Here is a 23,914-nt window from a genome sequence, read left to right on the forward strand (position 1 = left end):
ATAAATCTACTTTTATGCAGGGGCAAGCCCCCCTGCACCCCCCGCCCCCCTACTTTAATATTCTCACTCCGACATCGCACTACAGTGGGGAAAAGGGAATTTTCTGTTATCCGCACCATAGTACGATTGGCACAACAGGCATACTTACACAAAAATGCTTTGGTGAAAAGCATTTTCACGTAAGTATGCCCGCCCATTAGCAATTTGGTGAAAAGTGCATTCATGCAAGAGTCCTAGACACTCCTATATATATATATATATATATATATATATATATATTTTTTTTTTTTTTTTTTCAGAAGACTGGTGCACATACATTAGAAAGTATTGTGAACAACAGTAATGAACATCAAAGGAGTCTACAAGCTGGCTCAGACATTTATATCTAGTTAAAGTATATGTCAGTCTAACTGAAAGTCTCTCATTTTGTACTTAAATACTTGTTAATTAACCAACAATTTGTGTAAAAATCTTTGGGTCAGTGTAATACATATATTAAAAAATGCATAAATGATTGGTTAAGCATAGTTATTCATCAACACTCTAATCTTTTGTTCATCTGTATTGTTCTAATCAAGTAAAAGCTGGATGTAAAAGTAAAAGCTCCCAAAGATTGCTCTTGGATTAACATTAAGGGGCTTCACAGTTACCTCTGTGAAATACCTTAAAGTACATTTTGTTAAGTTGAATAGATAATGTTAGACTGCATTTATTTTTATAGGATTAAAAGTCTGAATTCATTGTTATCTATATTACTTTTTATTTTACATTTGTTAACCGGGATAGTCCACTGGAAACATGTCCATTTTCAGTGGAGGCCCGGGGAGAAAAGCTCCACACACATCAATAACAAGGAATATAAAATACAAAAAATACCAAGTATACAAAGAAAAATACATACAAAATGCAGAGAGTCTTAATTAACAGTAGTGTGTAGATACATGGGAGACACGATTAATAAGACAGAGAAATAATACAGTAATAGAGTCACTAGTCTAAATGAAATAATAAAACCATCAAGATCATTGCTGGAGAGAAGTGTAAAACAACAGCTTCGTCAAACCCGTAACACCAATCTATTTTTATTATATTGTATGTAATTTATACAGTCATTAAACATAGTCCTTACCATTCATCATGAGGTGTATGAATAGAAAGGTGGAGAGGGGTCCAGCTTAGGGGAGGGTCTAGCCTGGTGTAGTACAAGAGCTTAGCCAGTTATTAATGAGATGTAGTTTTTGTGCTTTTTTAAACTGCGCAAATGAAGTGATAGTAGTTATATTATAGGGTACAGTATTCTGGATTTTGGATGCATAATTAGAAAAGAGGGCACTGCCTGCTGTATTATTAGACTTAGTTGCTATGAGAATCAGTTTGTTACTGGAGTGAAGAGTTCTGTTACTGGTGTGGAGGTGAAATAGGTTTTGCAATGCAGGTTTTTTTTTTCTGGTTGATATAGGATTTTATGGGCCAGAGAGAGTTGGTTGTAATGTAGGAGTTGAGGAAATTCCAACCAGTTGAGCTGCTTCAGGGATGAGCAGTGGTGAGATCTAAATGGGGAGTCAGAGGCAAATCTAAAGATTTTGTTGTAGCAGGAGTCAAGCTTAGCTAGATCTGCTTTTCTAAGGTTGGTAAAAATAGGTAAGGCATAGAGGAGGGTAGAAATAAGGTGAGTGTGGGCTATAGTAGCTTTTGTTTGTTGGGTAAGGAATTGTCTATTTCTATAGAGGGTACCTAGTTTTTTGTGGACATTCTTGATGGTCTGGGAAATGTGACTATCAAATCTTAAAAGTATCAACCTCTATACCCCGGAGTTTGGTATGATCTGTGGGAGAGACAGAAGTTTTGTTACTGGGCACGATATTAAAGTTAGAAATTGATAAGGTGGACCTAGTGGATTTAAAGAGTAGTAGTTTGGTTTTTGCAGGGTTTAACATGAGGTGTATATTGGATAACAGTGCTGGCTAGCCATGTTTCAATAGAAAGGAAAGATTCCTGAGTTAATGTGTGAAGTTCCTATAGTAAAGAAGCTGCACAAATTAACATAGAATCATCTGCGTATTGGATGACATATGCATTGGGATCGGAAGACTGGAGCTTATTGGTTTAGAGAGTGAAAAGCAGAGGGCCTAGAATAAAACCCTGTGTAACACCCAGAAAAACTGGAAGAAGGGGGAGAGTTCTTGTTTCCATAGCACTGCTTGCTGATGGCCACCTAAACAGCTTTGGAACTAGGCTATGGATGGAAGAGAGAGTACTAGTTTGGATACTTCTTTGATAAGAATGTCATGTCTAACTATATCAAAGGCCTTTTATAGGTCAAGAGAGGTGGCAGACACAAATTTACCATTATTTCTATGAGAGTTTACTGTATTGGAGAAGGACAATAAAGCAGTGGTGGTACTATGGAAGGGTCGAAAGCCATGCTGGGTGTTGGCTAAGAGCTTGTGTGTGTGCAAGTAGTCAGTCATTTGGAAGTGTATGTGTAAGTAGTCAATCATTTGGAGGTGTATGCATTTTTCAAGGATTTTTGATAAAGGGTATAGAATCGCTATAGGTCGGTAGTTTGTAAGCTCTGTGGAGTTACCTCCTTTATGTATCGGGATTATGTGTGATATTTTCCAGATTTCTGGGACAGTGGCTTCTGAAAGGGTTATGTTAATTAGAATGGCTATAGGATAGGCCACTGCATCTGCAACATATTTTAGTATTCCCTTGGCAATTTATCAGCAGCCAGATTACTGGGCTTAAGTTTTTTGAAGTATTTTTTTATCTTAACTGTAGAGACTGGCTGGAATTGGAAGGGAGTATTTGTTATATGACTAGAGATGGATTCAGTGGATGGGGATGTGTGTTGATTTTTCTGTTGGTTGGCTAGGGTTAGTATTGTTTCAGTAAATAATTTATTAAATTGAGTGGTAATGCTGTCTGAGTTTTTTATTAAGGTAGGAGAGGTAGTACCTGTTTTGCCTGGTAGTAGTAATTTGTTAATGGCTGCCCAAAATTTTTGAGGGTGATTTTGGTGCTTGATTTGAAGGTTGTAGTAGTAATTAGTTTTGTAAAGTTTTACTAGTTTCTTAGCTTTATTCCTAAGCTCCTGATATTTATGTTTTGCAGCTGGGGACTCAACAGTGTTCCAGTGATCCCATGCTTAATCTCTAGCTTTGAGGAAGGATTTGGTTTCTTTGGTAAGCCATGGAGTGGGATTAGGTCTGGTTCTTATGGTTCTGTGAGGGACGTGAAGATCTAATACATTTAAAAAGGTGGGTTAAAGTAAGTAACTGCTTCATTTAATTCCTGGTATTTCAGGGGTGCCCAATTACAATGTTTTAGTTTTATGATGAAATTGGTGGGATTAAAGTTATTTTTGCTTCTAGTGAAATGGTAGGCTGTGCCTTTGGGATTATGGATGTGTTGTCATAGAAGGAAGGTTAGTAGATGGTCACTTAGACCTTCATGGAGGCAACCTGCAAGAGAGGGGTGGCTTGGACAAAGATTGATTCCCTGTTGGTTATTTTGCCAATTCTTGTTGGGATTTGGATGGCTTGGGTAAAGCCATGGAGATGAATATGATTTGTTGGGGTGAAAGAGTTACAGGATAGCCAAACTATATTAAAACCACCCAGAATGATGGTTTCATTTTGGAGAGATAAACAAGACTAGTGGAGCAGGTTTTCTTAGAGTGGTTACATTGTTGCCAGGGTGATGAGAGACTTAGGGACACAGGTGGACAGTGGTCTCATCTTCAATAACCACATCACCACAACAGTCAGGAAATCCTTCTATGTGGCACACCTCATCACTAAGGGCTTTTCATCCAGAAAAAAGGAGGTCATTGTCCAACTGTACTCATCCCTCATTAGACCCATTATAGAGTACAATGCCCTGTTTGGTATGTACTTCACAAGACATCTGCAACAGCTGGAAAGGCCACAGAAACATCTCACTAAAAGAATCACAGGGCTAAAGCAGATGCCATATGCTGACCATCTAAAAAAACTCCAGCTATACTCTGCGGCATATCGTCTGCTCAGAGGCGATCTCTGCTTAACATACAAGGCCATGGCAAACTCTGAGCTGTTGGACATGCTCCACTTAAAGAAATACCAATCCCTCAGAGCCACACGCTCCAGGGATCTAAACCTTGTCATCACAATGAACCAAACATGCTGGAGGGATAGGTCCCTGACCCAGAGACTCCCCATACTCTGGAATAGACTGCCCATACATGTCAAGTAGAGCGCCTCCTTGGCCCTCATTAAAAAGAACCTTGATGACTAGATGGGAGATAGGAAATTCACCTCGGGGATCATGTCAGTCGCCCTGCTAGACAGGGATCCAGGGAAGTAAATATTGTGGGAAGAAATATCCAGGGAATTGTTATGGCTAGGCTTGTATAGGCCCTATGGCCAATAGCCTAGTCCCAACCTATATAGCATCCAATTATGTTTATTAGTTTTTTGGAGTTGAGTTGCAGTTGGGTGAACAATATTTCTGCATTGCCAACAGAGGGCTATTGTATACTTAATGTTTGAACTATGAGGTGGTTCTTAAATAATATAGAAATACCACCACCTTTTTTGTCCTTTCTATCCTTCCTTAGTATATTGTATCCTAGAGGAATAATTTCATTGTTGTGGATATGTGGCTTTAGCCACGTCTCAGTTATAACTACTATATCTGGCAAGTATCGAGAAAGACAGGCATGCAGGTCATGGATTTTATTGGAGATACAGTTTGTATTTAGAAACAGTAGGTCAGTTGTTTTCCTAGGAAGTTGATTTATACTACTGGGGAGATGGGGAATTTGAGGGAGGGGTGGGTTTGAAGGAGTTGTTGGTCTGGGGTTGGGATGAATATCCACAAAGCAAGATAATTTAGAGGCAATGTAGTAAATGGTCTGCAAGAGTTTTGAAGAGTTTTGTGATTTGTCTACTGAATTTTAGGGAGGGTTGATGATAGTTGGGGAGAGGTAGTACTTTAAAGTATGAGTAGTTGGGTGGTGATAAGGTAAAGTTAGAGGAAGAGATTGAGAAGTAAGACCGAATGTTATTATGGTGAAAGGCAGCAGTAGCTGCATAATGATGATAGTTGGGAAGGGTATGGTAAGAGGTTCATTGGTTCATAGGTTGGTACGAGGCTATCAGCCCTAGGGCCTATACAAGCCTAGCCATAACAATTCCCTGGATAGCTCTTCCCACAATATTTACTTCCCTGGACCCCTGTCTAGCAGGGTGACTGACATGATCCACAGGGTGAATTTCCTATCTCCCATCCAATCTTCAAAGTTCCTTTTGAAGAGGGCTAAGGAGGTGCTCTGCTTGACGTGCAGTCTATTCCAGAGTATGGGGAGTCTCTGGGTCAGGAACCTATCCCTCCAGCATGTTTTGAGAGAAGAGAAATTGTTGATAGTATTATTAGAGAAATAATATGCACTAGTAACATGTTAATAAGATTTGTGTGAATTTTAGTCTTTGTGAAGGGTAGGGTTTGGGAATGGTGATTGGTGGATTAGTAATAGCGGACTGGATTTAACTGTGGGAGGGGTTAAGGGGAGTGTTGAATGACATGGGTAGTATATATGATTGGGTAAAGAGGTAAGAGGTGTGGTTAGGTATAAAGATAAATTTAGATGTAGTGGGGTGTATGTGAATTGGGGGTAGGGTAGGGGAGCGAAGTGAGCCCAAGCAGACTGGGGCCACACCGGCTGGCTGGACGAGCAAAGAGAGGAATGCACACAAAAAACAATCAGTGGAGAACGTAGGTACTGGGTATTGGGAGAGGTGAGCAGAGAAGTGTTAGGTTAGTTAGAAGATACAGGCAGAGAAGATAGGGAGTGCTTAGGGATGATGGTTACTATTAGTAGGTTTAGAGTTTTAACTCATTAGATCTGAGTGATGCCTCCAGGTGCATCTGCAGTTAACTCCTACTGATGCCTCTAGGCATCAAATATTCGTTGTTCACATTTGCATCAATATTTCTAAAACCATGCTATGTAGAAGGTTTTAAAATATTTCATCTTAAAGCTTATACAATAGCAAACTGAACTGCATAAATATTTGACCTCTGTCAAATGCAGGTAAATAGATATTAACTGTTGTTTTTATTATATCAATTTATATAGATAAAAGTTTCACATCTTTCTAAATATCTCAACAACAAAGTAACAGAGAAAGAAATCCTTAGTCTTGTATAAAAGCACTCAGCTAGATGAATAAAATGCTACTGACAATATGTGCGTAAGTTGAGTGGTTACTGAGATATTGTAAGTTGTTTACAAAATATTATAAATGTAATAGTTACTGTGTTTACTGTGATTTATAACATTCAGTTTAAGACCTAGAACCTAAAGAATACTACCACTATAAAAATATTTTGTGCTGAATAGTTTGCCATTTATACTTCTTTTATAATCCTTATGGTTCCAGAGATATGAGCATTTGTTTGAAATGTGAGGACATAATTTGATTCTGTAAAAAGGCTTAGGCTCTGCCCATTGGAAGTTAAGAGTGCAAGCTTCCTGAGCTCCATTGGAGTGAATGAGTTAATAGAAAAATCAGGAAATGTATTATGAGAAAGTAGAGGTATAAGGCAGGTTCTGGTAGGTAACTAAATACAGTGTGAATGGCAAGTAAACAGTAAAAGACTTATTTAGTGTCTCTTAGGTATAGTTAAAGTCCATGAGACCTGTGGTAATCCTTTTGGTAGCTGCCTGCTGTTTAAAGTGTGCTGGTGGTAAACTATGTAGTGGGTTGCTGAGCTGGGAATCTGCATGCTGTTTTCCAGGGACCCTGAGTGTCATGGCCAGGTAATGTCCTTTGCACGGGCTTCTATATGATGCTGGATCATAGGCACCCCTGCAACAGGAAACAGAGGCTTTGGTAGTTCAAAGGACAGAGGTAAAAAATGTGTTCCTTTCTGAGGACCACCAGTGAGAATCACAGCTTTCAACATGTTTGCAGTCTACTACTTTATCAACTGATATTTAACTCCTCTTCCTGCTTTGAGATAGTTGTCACCTTTTAGGTATGTTGTCAACTTGTATGTTGCAAAACAAGTAGTGAATGACCAAACCAATAAAGGGAAAGTGAGGTGATTACTTTAAAATGTGCTTAATACTGACTGTTCACCAACACTGCAAAAATAAAACTTCATGTAGGCTATTCTTATAATGGTAATTCCCAGGGTCATATAGCTACTAAGCATTGTTAAGTAAAGGTTAGTGATAATTATTACATTTCCTGTATTATTAAAACAAACTTCTTTACATCACACTCTATTTCATCTTCTGTTCAGATGCAGATAATTTATTACGTGTTATATTCTAACCATTCATCTTGCATGTATTTATTATTTATTTTACTTCTGCAAGGTCTTCTTAACTTGCAGTTGTTTTCTAAACAATCTCAGTTGGAGTGTAGCTGCTTAAGATATTTTACACGTAACAGAGAAATTTCAACAAACTTTGTAATAGAGAAGCAAGTTATATGTTCATTAAGAAAAGGAAAGTTATCATTTAATAGGTTTTATTGATGTAACAATGCTTGCAGTTTTTAAGTTTACCACCAGAGTTCAACTCATGTATTTTAATCTATGATAATTCTAGTTGTTTACACCTTTTATTCACCTCATAAAAGACAGACGATTCTTAGAAGTTTTTCTTGCTTAAGATTTTTCAGTTATAAAAGCTTCTATATAGCCAAAATCTGCCGACTGGACTGGACCTGAGGCCACTATCTTAGTCCAGCTATCTACAGTATCATAATCACATTTAACTGTGTGCTTATTCACCCTAACAGCTGTCAGCAAAAGATTCTGAGCAGTACTGTTTGACAGTGGCATCCCGGACCATCTCACACATGTTCTTGTCCCCATAGTAATGAAGCATGTTTTTTTTTTGTTTTTTGTTTTTTGTTTTTGCATGTAACTGCCTTAATGTCTACAATTAGCAGGGCTATAACAGCTTCTAGTCAAAAATGTTATTACAAGACAGCCATATAGACCCTCTAGTCTTATGCAGCAATATGAAAAAGCTGTTAAGCATGTTCTACTGTATAAATGTTTTTGTAAAATATTTATAACACTTTGTGTACTGTATATTTTTCTAGATAGTTTCACTGTGTGTGACATATTAACTGGAAATTGTCCACTTTTATTAAGCATCTGTTGGGTTGTTCGTTTCTGATAACTTGTTGCATTTAAACTCTTTTTCTAGAGGCTCCTTTAGCTGTTTAAAACTTTCATTTAAAGGCTCACCGCTGCCGTTCTGCTGTGAGAAACATTTCTGCAGTTTGTTTTCCACCCTCCCTTCCCATTGGTATGGTGTTTTTATAGTTGGTGGCTTTGCAGTTGCCCGCCCCTAGTGTAAATTTGATCTGGGACCCTCCTCCCAGTCTAGTGCCATTACCTCATTCTACCCAATACAGGGAGAACATTTGAGAAGGCCAATCAGCTTAGTTTCTGCTACTCCTTTCTCTCTTTCCACTAAAAAAAAAAAAAAAAAAATGTCTAAGCTTGTTTCCTGCCTTTCCTGTGGGTAGTCTAGCCTGGACATAGATTTGCTGTGTCCAGAACTATTTGTAGGCTTCTAGGCCCCCAAGCCTTTCTGTGTTGGGAGGGAAGCCTTCTAGCTTAATTCTGTTTCTTAGAACTAGCCATTTTTTTGTTTCAGCACTCGTCTGTTTCTTTGAACTCAGCACTTGTTCAGAACTTATTGTACGCACTAAATAAGCTACAAATTACTACAGCCCTCAACTTTCCTCACTGTCTACAGGAAAACAGTTTCTAGTACTCAACAAATAAGCACCTATCCAGGCATGTCTAAGGGTCAGCTCCCGGAGTTTTCTCCTGTCTACCTGATGAATCTGAGCATCTTGGGGCAATGCAGTAATTGCCTCATGTACACAGACAACCCTCTCCTCCTACCACCCAATACTACAACCTGTGAGAGATGCACTTATATAGCCAAACTGGAAGCAAAGCTCTCTTCACCCAAGACTGGACTAGACAGTCAAGAGGAGAAGGTAAACACTTGCACCACACCACACTCACCACATAGTCCCTCAAAACCTACACCACCAAAACACACACATAGAAACACAAAACACACACCTACATTCATGGAGGCTCTCAGTAAAAACCTGCCCAAGCAACAGGGATCTCCAAAGCAGAAACACAAGCAACCTCCACCACTCAACACAACCCAAATGACACATAGCCCACAAACTCAGTGTGGCATTCAACCACAGTCCGTAAGGCATAACAACGTGCCCAACACTCTAGTCATGGGTGACTCTATAGTCAGGCACACTGATGTTCCACTCACCAGGCTAAACAAGGAGAAAGTTACTGTCAGCTGCCTGTCGGGTGCCAGGATCCACCACATAATGCATGCACTCAGGTCACTCCACAACAAGTACAAATATGACTCTGTCATTGCCCATGTTGGTGTGAATGACCTGAAATGTACCTCCTTGGACTACATGAAAAGGGACATGGAGGAGCTGTCCGATCTTGTAGCCCAGGCAGGTATGACCCTAGCCCTGAGTAGCATCCTGCCATCACCCAGAACGATACCACAGTACAAGGACAAAATGACTGACTTCAACAATTGGCTAAGCTTCTGGTGTCATTCTAAGGGGATCCAGTATCTGTCTGCCTGGGATGACATGATCAACAAGCCACTATGCTTTGCCAGAGATGGCCTGCACCTGTCGCCCCTGGGATTCCGGATACTGGCTAAGGCTCTAGCCACCCCTATAGTGCCTTTTTCAGGCAAGGTTCAAATGACAAATTCACCACCCTAACAGGTACAGGCAAGAAGAATCTGAGGGTATTGCTACTCAATGCTAGAAGTCTAAACCTCAAAATGCACTCTCTCGAGGCACTCCTTAAAAAGGAGAACATCGACATCTGTGCAGTGACATAGACCTGGTTCAAGGCTCCAGAGAGTACCCCTGCATTACCAGGCTATAATTCATACCACACCTTTCGGCCACCTAACCTGGACTGAAACACTAAAGGTGGAGGCGTGTCCATATTCATTAAGGATATCCGCACCTCCAGGCTAGTTGCTCAGCATAATACATCCCAGATTATCCAAGTGCCACTAACTCAGGGCAAGAACGCAATCCAAATTGTAGCTTGCTACAGATCCCCCACCATGCCCTAGGATTCCCACTCCTCATTTCTTAATACACTGGAAAATATTAGGGTACAACCTAATACCCTAATAATGGGTGATTTCAATTACTCTACCATTAACTGGGAAAACTACTCATGTACCAACTCTTGTGCTCAACGTTTTCTGGAATTCATAAATTCCAGTGCCATAGATCAACTTATCCACACCCCCACCAGGGGCAGCATATCCTAGACCTGGTTATTACCAACATGGGCAACCAGAGGTCAATTCCTTGTTGGTCAGATCCAACCACAAGCTAATCACCCTAGACATCCACATCCCTCCCCCACCCCCCATTAGGGAAACCACAGTAAAAAATTTCTCCAAAGCCAACTTCACACTTCTTAAGACAGAAGTGGCAAACTTCATGACACCCATGCTGATGGACAGTAGAGGTATGACTGCTGAATCCTACACAAATGCACTTTATAAGCACTTACACGAGTGCATGGATCGTGCATTCCCTAACAGAACCAAGATGCTATCCTCCACAAAAAGGAAGCCAATCTGGTGGTCCCTTGCCATAAACAAACTCTACAACAGAAGAAAGAAACTGTTGCAAAAAAGAGTAAAATCCCATGATTGGAGAAACTCCCTGGTCAGCCTCAGTAAGAAGCTGAGATCCCTCATAAAATCCTCCAAAGCTAGTTATGAAAACAAAATCACCACTGACTCTAAAGACAACCACAAAGCATTCTATAGGTATGTCAAGAATCTCAATGGCAACACTCAGATCTGCTCTAAGTTACAGCACAATGGCACTAAATATACAGAACCAACTGATATTGCCAACATCCTGGCAGATAGGTTCAGTGCTAACTTTACCCCCCTGTCATCCCCTAAAGGGCCCATCTCTATACCAGAAGAATGCAAAGTTCCTGTAATCACGGCTGCACAGCTAAAAAACACACTATCCAAAGCCAAGAACACAGCATCCATGGGACCTGACGACAACCCAGGCTGTGTTCTACATGAACTACAGAACGAACTGGCACCCCACCTAACTATCATGTTTAATCATAGCCTCACCTCAGGCTATGTGCCCACTGAATAGCGCACAGCGACAGTTATCCCACTTCACAAAGGGGGAGCCACCACAGACCCCGGAAACTACCACCCCATTAGCCTAACGAGCCTGGTCTGCAAGGCTATGGAACGTATCATCATGGAACTTATAAACAATGACATCGGTAATCTCCAAACTCAGGACCCCACCCAGTTCGGGTTTGTAAAAGGCAGATCATGTCTCCTAAACCTGATAGACTTATTTGAAGCAGTCACCAAAGCCGTAGATGAGGGTAAGGTGGTTCACACAGCCTATCTAGATCTCGCCAAAGCTTTCGACACCATCCCCCACTCTGGAATTATAGATAAACTCACTAAACTAGGTATAAATCCCTATGTCACAAGATGGGTTGCCAACTGGCTCATTGATAGAACCCACACTGTGAAAGTAGCAGACTCCAAATCCAACTTCAGACCAGTGACATGTGGAGTATCACAGGGTTCAGTCCTGGGTCCTCTCCTGTTTGGTATCTACTTCTCTGAAGTATAGGCCAACACAGAAGGTCTTTGACTAACAAAGTTCACAGATGACTGCAAACTAGGAGCCATAATCAAAACTCCAAAAGATGTGAACATCCTACAAAAGGGCCTCGCTGAGACAGATGCCTGGTGTCAAAGCCATGGCCTCAAGCTCAATGCCAAAAAGTGCATTGTCATCCCTTTTGGTAAAAACTCAGTACCCATAAACTACCACATAGGTGGTAGTCTACTTAACACCGAAAGTGTGATAAGAGACCTTGGGACACAGGTGGACAGTAGTCTCTCCTTTGATAATCACATCGCCACAGTAGTCACGAAATCCTTCTACATGGCACACCTCATCACAAAAGGTTTCTCATCCAGGAAAAAAGAGGTCATTGTTCCCCTCTACTCGTCACTCATTAGACCCATTATAGAGTACAATGCCCCTTATGGTATGTACCTCACAAGACATCTACAACAACTGGAAAGGCCACAGAAATACCTCACAAAGAGGATTACCGGCCTCAAAGAGATGCCCTATGCAGACCGTCTCAAAAAACTGCATCTTTACTCTGTTGCATATCGCCTACTCAGAGGCGATCTCTGCCTAACACACAAAGCTATGTCAAACCCAGAGCTTTTAGACATGCTCCACTTAAAGAAATCCCAATCCCTACGAGCTACATGCTCTAGGGACTTAAACCTCGTCACCACAATAAACAGAACATGCTGGAGGGATAGATTCCTGTCCCAGAGACTTCCCATACTCTGGAACAAACTACCTATCTATATCAAACAAAGCTCCTCATTAGCACTCTTCAAGAAAAATCTTGATGATTGGATGGGAGATAGGAAATTCACCCCGGGGATCACTTCTGTGGCTCTGCTCAACAGTGGCACAGGAAAATAATTTTCTTGGCTGGCGAAAGCCAGGGTACCTTTGGCTAAGCTTATATAGGCCCTAGGGCCAATAGCCTAGTACCTACCTATGAACCTATGAATACTCTGTACTTGTCTTCAGTCTAACAGAACTTCCTTGGTACTGAAGCTTGAGGGTACAGTTATAAAAACATGTTCTCAAAAGCTTGTACAGTTTGCTGTCTTCAAGTGTTACATAATCAGGAAACACTACTACAGACTTTAAATTGTGTGTATATTTATGTTTCTAAGTCTGGACTGATTCAGGATTATACTTGTTTCTGTCCGCTTTAATTTAAATTAGTAATCATATTAAACTGTTGTTTTACAATTTCTAAACATCAGCTTGAAAACAGTAACTTTTTATATAAATAAAATAATCTAACTTACTTAAATGCAGCAGTCTGAGTGTTTTTAGCTTTACTTAGTAAGTTTGAACTAAGAGTGCATCTCCAATACTGTTCCCTACACTTCCTGTAGGGTGCAACATAGCAGAACGGATCAACAGCTTCCAGAAGCCTTAGGGCAGACAAGGCAGTTTAAAAACAGCTTGATGGTCATCTCGAGGTAAGAAAAAGCTTCACCTCAAATTTAAACAACATTCTTTGAGTATAAAATAGCTTAGTGAGGTAAAAAAGGGAAAAATAAAACTAAAAGATGGTGCCATGTTTACTAGTGGATGTTAGTGTAACAGATACTCTAACATTAATAAGACATTACATTGAATATTTAAGGTTAAATAAATTAAAAAAACACACACATTATCAATGTAATTAAGTTATTGTGACACTTTATATTATATAGTTAGCTAAACAAGCTGCATTAGTATTTTAATAAAGATGTATACATGTATGCAGCACGGAGCCCTCCCCCAACTCACTTAAAGAAGCAGCTGCACATTCTGTTTACTAACTGTGCCTTACTTGGAAATCAACTCGGTTTTGTTTTTGTTTTCTTTTTGGCTATAAATGATCTCAGTATGCAATGAGATTAAACTTTTTAACCAATTCCTTAATATTACTGCTGTTAGTTAACTATTTGCTCTGTGTGTTAAATGATGTTTAAACAGCATTTATTACCATAATGGTGCAGTAAGTATGAATTAAGAGACATTAATCACTAACAAAAAAAAAAAGAACAAGATTTGATTATTTATTTATCAGTTGATTATTTTAGAGATGAATTTGTTGTGGCAGCTGAAGTCTCAGTTTTCTGTTTCTTCTTTTTGACATCATTCCATGTATTTTTCTCAGATGTTCTCTTTAAAGAAGACAGGGAAAAGTCCATAGCCTTTGGGATGGGTATTAGGTTACTGTTTGTTATAAAGGGGATAGCTTCATCCAGGTTGTTAAAGATTCTTGTACCATAAGAAAGGTACATTTTGATTTTTGCTGGTTACAGTATTTGGGCTCTGATGTTGTTTTGTTTCCGATGTTTAACCAGTGGCCAACATTTCTTCCTCATTTCCAGAATTCTCACAGAACAGTCATTGTCAAATCTGATGGGGTGTTGGTTAAATTTTAATGGGGCTTTCCTCCAAGCTGTTTTTAACACTAGTTCCTTATCAAGATGAGAGGAATTTTAGAACAATAGATCTCAGTGTTGCTGTGGGGGGTGTGGGCACTGGCTTACCAATTGCCCTATGAGCTCTTTCTATACCAAATGAGAGCCCTTCTTGCAAGTCTAAAATTTTGAGAATCCAATTATTCAAAAATAAAATCATGTTCTCCTCTTCTGTTTACTCTGGTACTCCGGAAATTTCAATATTGCATCTTATCTCCCGATTTTCAAGATCATCAATTGTATTCATTAGCTATGTGTTTTGTTTAAGAAGAAAGTCTGTGTGCAGTTCACCCTCCTTTAATCTTCCATGTAAGTGAGCTATGGCTGTCTCCATGTCCATTATTTTATTCTGATGTTGTTGAGAAAGGTCTCTTAAAAACTTCAGTTTGTTTAGAACTATTCTCACTTAAAATTCTCCAGCTTTTGTTGGAAGTCATCTATCTTCAATGATAGTGACTGTGGAATGAAGACACCAGCTGTAGTTTTTTCATCAGTGCACCATCAGATTGTGAAGACTTGTAGCTGGTCATTTTCCTGTAAGTTTACTCTCAAATAATCTGACAGGAATCGTTTGGAATAAAAACTTCAAAGTTTGTAAAGTTAAAGTTTAGATTATTAGTAACTAGATTTTACAACATTTAAGTATATATTAGTCTAATTCCTGTCTATTATATTAATTTTATCGAGCTCAGAAAAAGTGCTGTGCTTAGCTGGCCATCTAGGCTCCACCCCATGTGCACTATTTCTGATAGACAGTAGGAGAGGAGCAAAGCTTTATGTCTGGACTGGATAGTTAAAGTGCAAGTGGGCATTCTTCTAACAAGAATATTAGACTGGTTTATAAACTAAATGTAGCGTGAACTGTCCTTTATCTTAATTTATGTTTTGGGAATCCTAGATTAAAAATGTAAATGTTTAAAGATGCATTCTTGTTTGTAATTAAGCTGTCAGTAAAGGGGAAATAACTTTGAAACCTCAGTCATAAATAAACAGTAATCATAAAGGTTGCCAGACCTTTTATATGGTCTGGTGTAGGAACAGTGTGCTATAAGCCATGACTCTGCAAGCGGGACCATGAACATTTTAACATGGGGATCAAGGCATTGATTCGCAGAAATAAAAATTATCTAAAATATGACTCAACTGCTGTCTGAAATTGAGCTTAGCACATATTTTTAAATCAAAGTGTCAGAATATGATTTGCTTGAAAAGAGACAGGCCCAATTCCTAACCCAACTTTACTTAAATAACTGACTTTGAGGTTGTTTAGGATTTTTGGGTACGTTACACTGGTACAGAGGGAATGACTGAAAATCTATCACCCAAATCACATTTTAACCAAATGTATAAATCTCTGAAACATAGTTTAGTTCACCCAAGAAATAGTAAAGGCCAATGAATGATATTTATTTATTTATCTATGTGAGGGGTGCAAAAGCAGTGCTTATATACTATACTTAAGCAATACTTACGGGGATTTATCTTCTACAGTCTTCCTACATCCATTTTTACCAGCACTCATTTAAAGTGTCACACAACAAACAGTACATGTAGCACTTTATACACTGTGGGATTATAACAGACACTATAAGTAAGCAGCTACTCAAGGTCTGAAAAAACAGTATAATGTTCCCTCTGCATTGCTGTGAGGAACAGATGTTTAAATTTTTAAGCCATGTATCAGAAAACAGCATCATTCAGTAACATTTTTATCCAATGGAGTCTGAAAGACAATGCTTGCTGTTCTTTAGATACTGAACTCACTACTGATGTTTAAGCAGCAGTGTTTTATTGCAATAACAAATTTAAATAAATAAAACAATTAATACGGATAAAACCTGATTACACTAAACCTCTGGTTTTAAATATTGAAAATAACTAGACTAGACAAGGCTTTAGATGAGGGAAAGGAGGTCCACACAGCCTACCTAGACCTCGCAAAGGCTTTCAACGCCATTCCCCATTCTGGTATTATAGACAAGCTCACCAGCCTGAACATAAACCCTTACGTCACGAGATGGGTTGCCAATTGGCTCACGGATAGAATCCACACAGTAAGAGTTGCAGGTTCTAGGTCCAACTCTAAACCAGTTACAAATGGCATCCCCCAGGGCTCAGTCCTTGGACACCTCCTGTTCGGTATATACTTCTCAGAGGTACAGGCAATCACAGGAGGACTATGGCAGACCAAGTTCGCAAACTGAAAACTGGGGACCATAATTGACTCTCCAGCTGATAAAGACATCCTCCAGAAGGGTCTCACTGAGACGGATACCTGGTGTCAAAATCATGGCCTTGAGCTAAATGCCAAAAAGTGCATAGTCATCCCCTTTGGAAAAAACAAAGTACCCGCGAACTACCACATATGTGGTAGTCCACTAAATACAAAAAATGTAATAAGGGATCTGGGGACCCACGTAGATAGTAATCTCTCCTTTGATAATCATATTGCCAAGGTGGTTAGAAAATCCTTCTATGTGGCCCACCTAATCACAAAAGGGTTCGCATCTAGAACAAAAGAGGTTATTGTGCCCCTCCACTCATCACTCATCAGACCCATCATAGAGTACAACGCCCCATTTGGGATGTACCTTACAAAACACCTGCAACAGCTGGAAAGACCACAGAAGTACCTCACCAAGAGGATTACTGGCCTCAAACATATGCCCTATACAGCCCGACTTAAGAAACTCCAGCTGTACTCAGTTGCATACCACTTACTCAGAGGTGATCTCTGCCTGACAAACAAAGGCCATGTCCAACCCAGAATTGATGAACATGCTCCACCTAAAAAAAAAACAAATCCCCAAGAGCCACACACACTATAGGGATCTAAACTTCACCACAACGATAAATAGTACGTGCTGGAGGGATATATTCCTGTCCCAGAGACTCCCCATGCTTTGAAACAGGATTCCAATCTACATTAGGCAGAGCCCCTCACTAACATTCTTCAAGAGAAACTTTGACGAGTGGATGGGAAACAGAAAATTTACCCCGGGATCACTGCAGTGGCTCTGCTGGACAGAAGCACAGGGAACTAATGGCTCTGCTGGACTGTGGCACAGGGAACTAATCTAAGGGGCGGCAAAAGCCAACACATTCCGGCTAGGCTTATAGATGCCCTCGGGCAGATAGCCTAGTACTTACCTATGAACCTATATCTGTAGTAGTCTTTGATATTTAGGTCACAGCACGAGTTTTGTAAGGGTGTGAAATCATTTGCCTTTTCAGATGTTAAAGAATAACATATTTTTTTTAACTTACATTATTGGTTTTGGGTACAAAACAAGTAACATTTGTTATACAAAAACTACACATTACAATGATCATACAAATCTAATAATATTAATTAATGAGCCAGACATTTCTGTTAAATTAGTAAAACTAATAAGTGCAGAAAGTGCTTGTAGCTAAATTATATCCTTATAATGCATTACCATTACAGATGATCTTCAGCTTGGTAATCAGCCTTTATATTACAGAAAATGAATTCCTTGTACATTGAGTTAAACTGAAAGCAATACCTTACAGTACAAAATAGCCATACTCTGCTTCTCTTCCTACATGTAATGCAGTTACAAAAAAATGAATGGAGGAAAATACATTCTCTTATCTTAAAGAGAGAATAACTCATCAGCAAATCTCCAGAAAGAACATATTCCTTTCCAAAATAGTCCTGGTTACAAGGAGGAAGACAAAATATACTATGAAAAAGTCCTTTACTTACTTTTTCATCTAAAGCTTTATGATGTTCAAATAATGATTTTAAAGCCTTCAAAACTTCAACTTCACTGGAAACGCCAGACGGCGACTGTGCTTGTCTCTTCACCACAGTCATTCTTAAGGATCGCTCGTGTCGGGAAACCAGGCACTCAAGATGTTCCAACAAGAGCTAGAAAACAACAAATAATGCAGTTTAATGCAAAATAACAGAAACACCACATCTAAATAATATTCCATGAACTGACAGCATGTGAAGGGAGTTAACTTTCCACTAGGTGGCAGTTTGGAGTACTATACTCTGTACATGAAGAAAAAAAAACATATATATATATATATATATATATATATATATATATATATATATATATATATATACACACACACACGTATACGTATACTACATCAATAATGGATGGTACACTCATCCACATACATAGACTGTGATCTACAACAGTGTTATACCTACCTAAAATTCCAGCTTTAAAATATTTCTTTTTTACTCACATAATCATCCAAATGAGCCCTAAAGACAGACAATGTATCTGCTTTTCCTAAACTGATAGGAAAGTGTTCCATTCTAAAGTACTCCACAGTAAAATCAAATTTTTCTAGATTTGTTCTGCATGGTGGATGCTGAGGTCTACTTTTATGGTTCCTTAAATCGGAGATTTTACATATTACCTTAAACCCTAGTTTCTGTACCAGCACACTATTCTTAAAAACATTTCATAGAGTAATTAGAACTTCTCTAGGTCTTCTACAAAATGGGTATGTATATTTCAGCAGCATCTAATCCTTCTCTATAGATCTTATTTTTCCATTCCTACAAATACTATCTAGCTCTGCATCTTTTTCATGTATAATGATCAAGTAGAACATTATATTCTGAAGGAGTTTTAAGACATTTTTTTAACAATGGAACCAAAATTGGTAGCCTCCTTGAAATATTAAATGTTAATAAACAGGCCAGTTTCCTTCATACTTTTTAATGTTCAATACACAAACAGAAGGCTAATTTGCTGCCCACTACTGCCCTACATGTTTACACATATTTTTTGACTGATACAGATGACAATAAGCCTGTCTAGTCTGCTCTGTTATATACTTTAATATTCTAACTCTCCATCATCCTTAACATCCCCTTGGTCTTTTTCCACCTGTCCAATGTCCTCTTGAATGACTCTGTGGATTCCTTTTCTGCCATTCATTTCAGTAGACCTTTCGGTGGGTCCATAACTCATTCTGTCAAAAAGTAATTTAGTAGACATAGAAGTATTTAGCGCATACCATCGGCTCTCTACTACCCCCTCAGTCCTTTTTGTTCAAAATGACCCATTTAAATCTCCTGATATGCAGTTAACTATATTCTGTGGACCATCTCACCCCAGATCTCTTCTGAACTCAAGTTCTATGAAATCTTCCTAGGTTTTCTAAACACTCCAGTCCCCTTCAGAATAAAAAAAGTAAAAGTAAACCCCGCCCCATGGCTATCTGCAGCAACCAAACAACTCATGCTACAAAGAGAAAACACAGGTAAGGTCTGGGCAAAAAAAAAAAAAATATAGGCAACTAAGAAACATGACAAAACAACTTCTTACCAAAGGTAAGAAAGCTTACTATTCAACCAATAAAAACAAACAGACTAATAATCTAAAACTGTTCTGGGCCTCCATTAATCTGTTGTTAAATCCAGGACAAGCTACACAGAAAACACCTAACACACAGAAACAAAATAATACCATAGCAAACCAATTCAATACCCACTTCATACAGATAGTACAATCATTAACCACCCAGGTGACTAATCAAACTCTTAAGATCCTTACTCTATCAAATCTCCTTCAACACTTCTCCTTCCAACCAGTTCCCACAGATACCATCAAAAAACACCTCCAAATGTTAAAACCTACTACAACTGCCTCTGACAACCTACCTGGCAAATACCTTAAAATAGCAGCTGAGGTTATTGCATATCCACTTCCAGTTCTGATAAACTGATCAATATCTGAAAAAAGTCCCCTTGCTATGGATAAAATCATTCATTCATTCATTCCAATGGATAAAGGTAGAATGAATACAATTTTTTCAAACTACAGGCCAACTGCCATCTTATCACACCTGTGAGGCTGCCAGCACAGCTATCTGGAATTTTGTAAATAAAGATATGTCATTTGTGAATATTAATATGATGTATATGCTTGTCTTACAAATGTAAGAGAACTACATGTTATGTGTATAGTAAACTACTGGTGCAGAAGTATGTGTAGTATGTTCTGTACTGAGCTTCAAGAATGTAACCACAGTGTACCCTACTGGAAAAGAACAGAGTTAACTTGCAAACTCTACGAAAATAAGTGAATTGTTTTACGATTGTGTTCATCTCTTAGCTTCACTGAAGGAGACAGGACATCTACAGCTAGAGGTTTCTTTCCATTGTCTTGAAACAGAAAGAATTACTAGGTTTGGAATGTAAGGTGGTTTTATTGCTCTGTGACTTCCTAGTAGCTCCACATCTGAGAGATAAGTATTTTTCACAGAGAAATGTTAAATTCTGTTGGTATCTGTTAACCTAGGAACTGAAGGCAGGTGAGAAACAGTGATGTCTTCCAGCTGACCCAGCAGTAATGTTTTGATATTAATTTGGGAACTCTCTCAGAGGCTGTGCAGTTTGTATTTGTCTTTGGACCTGGAAACATCCTCTCATCAGCACTTGCCTTGCTAACAGTAAGTAACCAGGGTACAGTAATCTCTCTTAGAGATAGGAATATAGTAAGATTAGTTTAGATGTTTTCTGTGTTTATTTGAGACTGTCCTGCAATGTTGTTTTAAAATATTTCCTGTGATTCAGAACTCTGAAGTGACTGTGTCTGTTATTGAGTATCGTCTTCTTTTATTATTTATAATTAAATATATTTAAACCTCTTAATTGTGGCTGGTTTGCTTAGAGATATTTAAGCTCTTAGAGTATTTGCATATGTATTTGGTAACACTGTACAGGCCACTCCTAAATAGCCTTAAAGGTTTTGGACACACTTACCATTTGGATAACACTAACATCACACAGTAGGATTGGTCACCCTTTGGTAAGGGCCTTATAGTAGCTGAGAAGTAAGGGTGGTTGGTGGCAGTGATAACTATCTTATAATTTGGGCAGAAGGGGGGCATAGCTAGTAAACCTGTGCCAGCCTTCCCCAGGTGTGTGTATACATAAATCAAATCTCGAAGTGTGTGTGTGTGTGTGTGTGTGTGTGTGTGTGTGTGTGTGTGTGTGTGTGTGTGTGTGTGTGTGTGTCAGCTACGTGGGCATGGACACGAAGCACTGGTTAGACAGAGATGATGCTGGAGGGTTTTGCTTGACTACTCTGCTGAAATCTTAACTCTATAGCTGTGCCAGTGGGGAGTCTTATTGGGGATCTGGAGAAAGAGGGAGAACCCAGCCCCATACTGACTGTGATTGATGTGTGCTCTTAAGGGAAATTGTACTTTACTGTGTATGTACTTGTCATCCTCCCAATGTGTACATCCCTCACTGGTGCTAGTGATGAGGATTAAGGCTCCTTGATTACTGGGCCAGTGCAGGTGCATCACAGCACCTACCAAAATAGTAGAAAATTGAATGTATACACACCTTCTCAACTATCTAATGGCTCCCTATTGAAATGTTAACACTTAGAATGCTGAGTGCCAAAAAGCCAAAAAAAAAAAACATAGCAAGTCCCACCCCAGACTTATATGTACCAACTCCGAGATCACCATACCTTGGAGAAAAGGGAATATTCTGAGAAATGGCATCTCTGACCTAGTATATGTAATTCCGATCTTTCGGACATTCAACCTCAGCATTTTGCCACTTGTTCTAGCAGGTCCTGATATTTCATATGGTTACCCTGACTAATAAATAATCAGCTTCTGTATTCAGCCCACTGTGGCTTTTGTCCTCACAGCACAACCAATGCTTTGCTGAATTTTGTTAATACTGCCAATACCCATAGAAATTTTTCTAGACTTATCAAAAGCTTTTGATACAATCTCCCACCAGAAATTCTTAAAATAATCTCATCCTTCAGGCACACCAACTCTTCACAGCAGGGGCGCCATAGCTATCTCTCAAAGAGGGCACAAGCAATGAAATGGAAAAATGATTTTTCCACCTTCTTCTCTGTAACTACTGGTGTCATCTATACTAGGCCCCATACGTTTCAACATATTCATCAATGGCATCTACATTGCTACAAAACTGCTACCCTAGTTCAGTACACTGAGCACTTGGCCCTAGTCTTCTCTGCTAAATCTCTCTCTTAAGTTCCAAGACCTTACACAACAATCCTTATCACTGAAACATGGCTAAATAATTCACAGCTACAAATATACACCCCAAAAACAAAGTTACTACTCTTTACCCCCAAAATATATGTAGCAAAACAACAACATTCACTAGTATGTCTGACAAAGCCACCATGACAAGACAAATAAGCCACACAAAATTATTGGGTGTAATTAAAGATGATCAGTTGACATTTAAACATTGTGTATTACATGTGTTTAAAAATAAGTAATCAAAAACTAGGTACATTATACAAAGTAAAAAACTTTCCTCACTGACATATCTGCAAGATGTATACCCTGTACTTTCTTACTGCCATCTCTCCTTTATTCTGCCCCAATCTTCACCAACCTTCATGTCTTACAACTGTGCAAACTTGAGCAATGTTATAATAAGATAGCGAAATTAAAAGTCAACTGTATCAACAGAACATACTACTGCCTAGCCCTCAGAAAATTAAACTGGTTGGCACAACCACATCACCTAGCTCTCTCTCAGCTAACTACAATACACAGCCTTCTTTAGAAGCCAAAAATTGCCCAGCCCTTAACAGTTTAATACAACGCTACTCACTCAATAGAATTTTACACTCTAGAGAAAAATTACTATAACCAAATCATGTAAAACTGCAGGTGACTCTATGTTCAAACAGTGAAGCTAGACTACGGAACCACATCCCACTACAGATGAAATCCATTTTGAATACAAACTCATTTAAAATCCAACTAAAACTTCACCACTCAAATCAATGGATCTGCTCCTGTACATCTCCAAGACAAATGCCACTGTTATTTTCAGCTTGCCGTATCTTCAAGCCATGTCTCTTCATAGAGAATCCTATGCCCCACATCTTGTAGTCACCGACACCTGAATAGTTTTACGAGCATCTCACAGCCATATGCATAGTTCTGTGACACTGCTCACCCTCCACCTCTTGGTTTCGAACATATGCTTTGTGACTGCCATATATATATAACTTGCCATAAAAGTCTCTTAACTACAATATTAACATTTTCTATCCTACCTAGCTCCTTCCCTCCCCTCCATTTCTTTGAATTCTTAAGCACTAATAACATACCTATTACCTATATGACAACTCACAAATTCACTTCAACAAATCCTCCATGTTCAGTCTCTGTTAATGCATAAGTACATTTTGTACTGCAAAAGTTTGCATTTATTTCAAAAGACTAATATTATTAGCAAATGAATGTAATTGTTAATGTGTATTACTAAATGTCCGTTCGTCTATATTATTAACTGTCTAAAAATGTTTGTAATATGTTCTAACTTTTCACACTGGGTCTCCTGTGAAAAGGGTTTTTTTAATTAACCCACTCGGGGGGAATGTAAGCAAAAACAAAATAAAATAAAAACAAACGTAAGAAGAGTTTTAGCTCCTCTAGCTTCTTGCCATATGACTTCTGTTCTATTATATGGATCTTTCTGGTATCTTTTCTGAATCCCTTCTAGCAATGTGATGCCCCTTTTTCTGGTCTCTAGAACTAAATGTAGAATTTGATGTGCAGTCAGATCAAGGTTTTGTAGCATGGATGCATTACCTTTTTGTTTCTACAATCTTCTCACTTGAAAATACATCTCAGCATTCTGTTTGCTGTCAATGTCCTCCTGCTCTGCTGCCGTGGACTAATCCAGACATGATCAACACACTC

At 38.9% G+C, this 23,914-nt stretch overlaps 1 protein-coding gene across 1 annotated transcript in view; it reads right to left on the reverse strand.

The window, feature by feature from the left end:
- Positions 1–23,914, reverse strand: part of PPFIA4 (PTPRF interacting protein alpha 4) — a 1,641,692-nt gene that overhangs the window by 602,244 nt on the left and 1,015,534 nt on the right. Inside the window, exon 4 of the mRNA XM_044070202.1 lies at positions 17,922–18,086. Coding sequence (XP_043926137.1) covers positions 17,922–18,086 — 165 coding nt within the window. The remainder of the gene's footprint in view (positions 1–17,921; positions 18,087–23,914) is intronic.

Source organism: Protopterus annectens, chromosome 4.part1 (genome assembly GCF_019279795.1).
Source record: "Protopterus annectens isolate FY-2018-M chromosome 4.part1, PAN1.0, whole genome shotgun sequence".
Classification (NCBI taxonomy): Eukaryota; Metazoa; Chordata; order Ceratodontiformes; family Protopteridae; genus Protopterus; species Protopterus annectens.